The 7,358-nt window shown below is 32.5% G+C and overlaps 1 protein-coding gene across 1 annotated transcript; it reads left to right on the forward strand.

The window, feature by feature from the left end:
- Positions 1-590: 590 nt before the first annotated feature.
- LOC118062690 (uncharacterized) lies at positions 591-3,694 on the forward strand. The gene is made up of 8 exons (XM_035076524.2): positions 591-965; positions 1,093-1,395; positions 1,508-1,601; positions 1,794-1,912; positions 2,003-2,113; positions 2,405-2,500; positions 2,597-2,654; positions 3,423-3,694. The coding sequence occupies exons 1-7, from the start codon at positions 921-923 to the stop codon at positions 2,651-2,653; spliced, it is 825 nt and encodes a 274-aa protein (XP_034932415.1). The 5' UTR covers positions 591-920; the 3' UTR covers position 2,654; positions 3,423-3,694.
- Positions 3,695-7,358: the final 3,664 nt, after the last annotated feature.

The following is a 7,358-nucleotide window of genomic DNA, read 5'->3' on the forward strand; positions in this document are numbered from 1 at the left end:
TATTTATTAATATAACAAAAATTAAATAAAAATAAGATGTTCATATATAAAAAAATAAAATAAAAACTATAAATCTCAATTTTTTGTCTTTTTTTTTTAAATTTTACCACGACAAAATTATCCTTTAATTTTGCAATTTAAAAATTATTAAAAAAATACTTTGAAAATCAAAATAATTTTTTTTTTTTAAAAAAAAAAACACTACTTCGATCCAGCTTTGTGAGAGAGTGCATATCACAACTACATGCATAATAATTTTATCTCATGGCTTAATTTATTTTTTTTTGTTAACGTGTCTTTAAATTTTGAACATAAATGGAAAATAGCCTGTTTATTTTTTGTGTTTATAAAATATATTTTTTTAAAAAAGTAATTTTAATTTTTTTTATGTTTTAAATTATTTTTTAATTTTTAAATTATTTTAATATGAAAATAACTTTTTAAAAATAAAAAATATTATTTTTAATAAAAATATATTTTAAAAAACAATTATTATATTGCCGCCTTCACCAAGAAAATTTAGAGTGCTCGAGAATTAATTATCAATACTCATTCTATATATATAAAAAATTAGAGATAAGAAAATGAGAGGGAAAAAAAAATTGAACTTAATACTTTTTCATTTTTTGTGGATCCATACATAATTTTTTGTTTCATCATCTATCCCTGTGTTTAAAGTAGACTGATGGATAAGTATTTTGAATTTTCCACCACCACCACCACCACCACCTACTGGTCCGAGATTTTGGGTCAAACTGAAAATAGCAGCAGGACTACGAAGGAATCTCGTGTACGAGCAGTTTTCATTTCAGCTTCCAAATTCCAACACGAGACCAGACAAGGCGCCGCCACCTAAACACTCAAGGGTAGCATTCTCTTTTATTTCTCTCTCCTAGTTTGATACCTCAAACTTTGAAGCAATGGCTACTCCTGTTAAAAGAAGATTATTTTCTGATGCATCATCGGTAACATTTCTGTATACCTTACCCTTTTCTTCTCTCTCTTTCTTTTTTGTGGGGTTTGACTCCTTGCAAATTTCTTGAGATTGCCATCTTTTGGTCTTGATTTAGTTGTTTTCTTTTGTTGATTCAGATGGGTGCTGGAGGTGATGAGGTTGTGGAAATTGAAAGTTTAGAAAAGGGTTTATTGTCTCCTAATAAAGAAATAACTGAAGTTGAAGATGACCCAGTTCTCTATACTGCTTCGTTTCAAGAAATGGAAGATAAATACGTCAAGTACCAAACGGCACAATGGGTTATGTATTCCTTGCTTTTAGTACTCGCTTGGGGCATTGGTTTCTTCATGCTTTTGTATTTGCCCGTGAGGAGATATATCTCGAGGAAAGATATTAAATCGCGAAAGCTTTATCTCACTCCCAGTTCCATAGTTTACAAAGTAAATCATCAATATCTTATCCAAAGCCCTCACCTTCAGAAATGTACTTGATGCTCTATTGAGTTGTGCATTTGTTGATTGCATTGTTAACGTCTTTGGTTTTTTAGCTCAGGTTACAAGACCAGTGCCATTTCCATGTTTCGGGGTGTTAGAGAAAGAGAAGCATGTTTTATTACCTTCAGTTGCCGATGTCATTGTTGAGCAAGGTAAAGGGCTGGCTCCACTTATTTTGCTGTAACAAGTGCAATGTTTCATTCACCTCTTTGACTGAATTGAAATATTTGTATTATTTGGTGTGAATGTGAAAAAAATATGAACTTGAAAAGTGTTGACGTTTCCTAGCTTTGCCATTGTTTTAGTTTTCTTGAGATTTAAGAAGCTTGTCAGTAATGTTGCAGGATATCTGCAGTCTCTATTTGGTGTCTACTCTCTGAGGATCGAGAATGTTGGTGTAAGAAGGCCACCAAGTGATGATGTTAAAATACAAGGCATTGCAAATCCAAGTGCTTTCAGGAAGGTACTCCTAGTCATCGAATTGGTAATTGTTGTCTGTGACTTTAAAAAAGAAGGAATTTAACTAGTCAATGCCCCTTGGTGCCCTTTTCAGGCAGTCTTGGCACGACTTTCATATATGAGAAGTGAGATTGTCTCTAGACAAGTTTCCACAATTGAAGACATTCCTAGTTTGAGGATTGATCATTCATCAGCACTGGCTTGGGTATGCCTAATGTCACTATAAAACCTTTTGCAAAACTACTTTTAGTCTCTTTTTTCATTACAGCCCTTCTGCTAGTGATTTTAAGTCTGTAAGTGATTTTATATTCCTTGTGCAATTTTATGAATAGTTAATTGGTATTCTTAATTTATTAACCGAGACAGCCACTTAGGAGCATGAAAACTGTTAAAGAATGTTAGCCCCCCTTTCACTGCAACATTCGAATGTGTGGAGTTTCATTTTTCTCTGTCCTTTTCGCATTTATAATTTCTTCTTTTCCTCGTGTTGTTGCAGACGTCCCCTTCAAAATCACTCAAACATGATTCAGTTTCTAATTCAGGGTTCCTGATGCTACTCCAAAAGCTAGATGAAGTTGGAAGTTCTGTGAAGGTAAAGCAAAAACTTTCTTGCCTATAATTTTTACAGCATGGTTTTGTGATTTCTCTTTTCATAGACATGTTCCTGACTCCTAGTCTTCTCTTGCAGAGGGTTGAAATGTTAATTGAAGAAAAACATTCCAAAACATCAGAAACCATTAGTTGAGGTTAGTGGATTAATATGCCAAGAAAAACACCTAACTTGCTGGCTTCTTGTGTCTCTTCTATTAGAGATTTTCTTTTTATTTTCTAGTGATAATTTGCTTTAGAATATCAGCATCAAGTAGTACCCGGAGCAGTTCGTACAATTTGTCCTCTGTGTCCTGATGCTTTCAAGGAGTCAATAATATCACTATTGAGCATGCTAACTGCTTCAGCAAGATGGCTTAATAATGCTAGGATCGTATTACATAAGTTTCCAAGTAGTTGGGGTAAACATTTGAAATGTTGTCAAATGGAAAACTGAAACATTGTGTTTGAAACTGTACTTGGGCCTGGGTATTGACTAATTGGTTTGAAGATAACATCCGCTGTCCAATGAATTTCATCCTTTTTGAGAAAGCGAAACTTAACACCCCTATGGATCCATATCTATCCTTCCCCAATAAAAGAATGAAACCATGCTGCTCACGCAAATAGGACAGCTTTCTTAGCGTAATCAACAATTTGAACCTGGTTTTTTTACTGCCAATGATAATTTTTCTTGACAGCTAAATTTTGCAGGAAAACTTAAATTTGGATGTCTTGAATCTGTCTTTCCCTTCTCTTTTTTTCTTTAAACTCATTATTGTACTCTCAAATTTGGTTATAACTCCAATCTATATGTTGAGTTCATCCATTTCATCTATGTTTGACGTTGGCACATGATTGCTGATCTGTGCTTTTCAGTTAATGTTACTTCCCAGGTTAATTCAAATTGTGACTCTGTTTTGCAGGATACAATCATGAGATGTAGGCAGTATTTTGCCACTATTCAAATTGTGTTCTTTCCTTCCTTGAGTTGTCATTCCAAAAGTGATAATCTTCACTGTCAGTATAAATATTTCCAGCGAGTAAAGCATCTTACATTCTTCTGTATTTACCTTTGAGACCCTATGACCTTAGCCAGTTCTTCGTATCCACTGGATCGGTTTTTGCTTGTTAATCTTATTGTAAAAGGAGTAGCCTCATTTTTATTCATCCACAGCCTTGCAGGGTTTTTTTTTTTTTTTTTTTTTTCCTGCTCTCTTTTCATGTTGTAGTTATGTGTTGTGAAGTTGTATTGTTTCTCTTCTTCTTCCTAAACAAATTACCTATAATAATCGCAAGTGAATAATTATTATCCAACCACTAACTCTAACTAATCTTGCCTTTAGATGGAATGGATGCACCAAATGCTCTATCAGAGCACAAACCTGGGTGGGGTGGGGTTATGCATTATAGCCTGGGCCAATAAAAAAAAAACAAAAAACTACATTAGGTGTCTTGTCAACTAAGGATGTACAATTTAATTTTCTATGATGTCTGGTATGTTAACAAATTTAAGGATAAATTACCTGTGAAAAGCATGCCGAAGATTAAAAATTGCTCCATGAAAAGCCCACCACCTGCAGAACTGCAGAAATGTGTTGGAGATTGCTTTGAAGACTCTTTCTGGCTTTCATGAAGCAAAATCCCTAGCTGGAGTTCATACTGCTGCATCCCCCATTCAAGGGACAGCAACTTGGAAGCCTTCACTAGCTGGCTTGATGAAAGTGAATACTGGTGTTGCAATTAAGGGTGCAGAGTGTTTTTTTTTTTTTTTTTTATCAATCAGAGATGATGATCTAGGTAATGTAATGTTGTCAGCTCATAAGCAGATTCCTAGCCAATTTTCAGTGATTATATGCAGTTTCTATTGCTCTTGACGCTGGGTTTTCAGAAGATCATTGAAACTCATTTGTGAGGCAGAGCATGGATGGCTCTTATGAAGCTATGGAAGCAGAAGACATCATTTCTTCGACAAATTCTTTCCAGTTCTTTGAATGCCATTTTAGCCGAAGGCTCAACGATAAATCAAACCCATGCTTCGGCAAATTTAGGTTGCAGATGTAATGAAGGGCATGTTTCTTTGGAGGACCAAAACATCATTTTTTGAAGTCTAGTGTATTAAACAATCCCCCCAATTTTTCTTCTGGTTAATGAAAGTTACAGCTATTTAATGACGAAAAAATATATATATGCTAATGATAGGAGAAGGATTTAAAAAAAATATTTTCAGCTGTATTTTTTTTAAACTGGATTCCATGTAAAAATTAGCCAATTGTTATTTTTAGAGCCGTTTATTTTTGTGATTTTTTTTAAAAAAACAATCAATCCTACGGATGTGATGTGCCACCACAAATCATGTGGAGAATGTTTAGGAGGGGCCGACTGAATTGCAGTGAAATTATATTTTTTAAAAAAATTGATTTTTTTATTTAAATTATTTTTTTATATTTTAAATAGTTTTGATGTACTGATATCAAAAATAAATATTTTAAAATAAAAAAAATATCATTTTAATTTATTTTCAAACAAAAAATATTTTATAAAATAAGTACCATACTCATAAATAAATAAATTAGCTTGGCCAACTTATTCCAGTGATAATAAATCACACAATTAATAATAGAGGCCGAACTTAAAGTCTTCAATAATTCTTTGGGGATGCATTATTATTAGGCCTCTCTTTTATGATTTGTCTGGCCCCTACTATTAAACATTTTTTCATGAATTCATTTTAGCTTAAAAACTCTACCCCGATCCTTCCGCATTTCTTTTGAAAATAGTAATGAAAATAATAATAATAATTATCAATATTATTATTAATATCATTGCTATTGAAAATAGTAATGAAAAAGAGTTTTTTATAATTGGGTGGTTTAATTAATGAAATTGAGCAAGGTTCAATTTGATTCATTGGCTTTTCAAGAGCGGAATGGAACATATAGAATGAAACCGGAACGTTTCGGACAGAATTTAGCCGAAAAATCCGGAACGGACCAAGATTTAAAATGAGATGAAATTTGTTCCGTTTTGTTTCGTTTTTTGAATTGGTATGGAATGTTTCGGTCATTTCGGGCGGAACGAAACGGAATTGACAACCTTGGTGCCGAAAAATCATGTGGAGAGTGTTTAGGAGGGGCCGCCTGAGTGTAATACATCCCTTTTTTCTTTTTTAGAATTATAGTGAAATTATATTTTTTTTTTAAATTTTAAATTTTTTACTTTAAATTATTTTTTATATTTTTAAATAATTTTGATATGCTGATATTAAAAATAAATATTTTAAAATAAAAAATATCATTATAATTTATTTTTAAACAAAAAATATTTTATAAAATAAGTTTTACCATACTCATAAATAAATAAATTAGCTTGGCCAACTTATTCCAGTGATAATAAATCACACAATTGATAATAGAGGCCGAACTTAAAGTCTTCAATAATTCTTTGGGGATGCATTATTATTAGGCCTCTCTTATATGATTTGTCTGGCCCCTACTATTAAACATTTTTTCATGAATTCATTTTAGCTTAAAAACTCTACCCCGATCCTTCCTCATTTATTTTTTTTTTTTTACAGGGTTTTGCATGTGATTTGACTCTGCATATCATTCTTTCTTTTGTAAAATCTAACGTTGGCCTCCACCTCTGAAGATCATGAAAGGAAGAACGTTAGATTTTATATATTATCATTATTATTATTTCAGAAAGATGGAAGGCAGCGGCCATTAAATGGCAGAGGAAGGGCTTTGTCAAAAGGGAATGTGGTTTCTAATCAATGCTTTCGCTGCTGTACTTAGGTAAAAGGAAAGGGTATCCTATATTCCAAGGGGCAGCAGATATCTGTTTTTGTCCTGAAGGATATGTATAGAATAATGAAGCACGGAGACGAGGTTGTTCGGGAAACTGAAGGATATAGAATAATTAAGCACGGAAACGAGGTTGTTCGGGAAAAGGAAGGGCAGTTGCATGTCCTTCTCTATATTCCATGGCTTTTTGACAGCGAGACTTGCAAGCAATATATATCGTCGATGGAGTGACGAGATATTTCATGGATTTGGTATAGAAAGATCGGAGTTTGGGTTACCAGTTCTTGACTTCCTGCCTTCTTGTGCCACTGCTACTTCTCCATTTCTCAGATTTGATCGTGACGTCTGGATCATTTCAAATTTCCATCACATTTATGTTTCGAACCTTTTCTGGTTTCGTTTCCATCGGGTAGATTGAGACGTCTTCTTCTTCTCCTTTTTATGAATTGTTCTATTCTAAGGGATTTTTTTTTATTTAATTTCAGTATCCGACCAGTTTGCGTGTACCTCAATTAATCTTACGAGTCTTGAAGTTAACGATCATGTAAATCTTCAATATCTTTAAGATTTATAAAACTCGAACTAGTGATCTCTAGAAGACAAATCTAGGATCTGACTAGTTAAGTTATATACTTCATGATTAAAGGAATTTTTTAATATTAATGGATACGGTAAGAAAAAATACAAATAAATATGAATCTTTTCATTTAAAAGAGTTGAAAATAATGTGTATATAGGTGAGGTTAACATTTGAGCTAGACTTCTCCCCCTTTTGCAGAACATTAAAGTCATTAAAATATGCAACACTTGTCCAAAAAAAACTTCATATGTTGGATTTTTTTTTGGAATGAAAATGACATATAAAACAAAAGCGTAAGAAATCGTATTACTTCAAACAAAATTTTTTAATAAATGATGAGAATACTTTATATAAACTATAGTTCAAAATAATTTTTTTTCTCTTTTTTCTTTTGTTGTTAGAGAAATTTCAATGAACTATAAGGTATTATTGTTTGTTTTGAAAATAAAAGATGCTTGTATGCTTGAAAATTGCAT

This window comes from Populus alba, chromosome 6, assembly GCF_005239225.2.
Source record: "Populus alba chromosome 6, ASM523922v2, whole genome shotgun sequence".
Lineage (NCBI taxonomy): Eukaryota > Viridiplantae > Streptophyta > Magnoliopsida > Malpighiales > Salicaceae > Populus > Populus alba.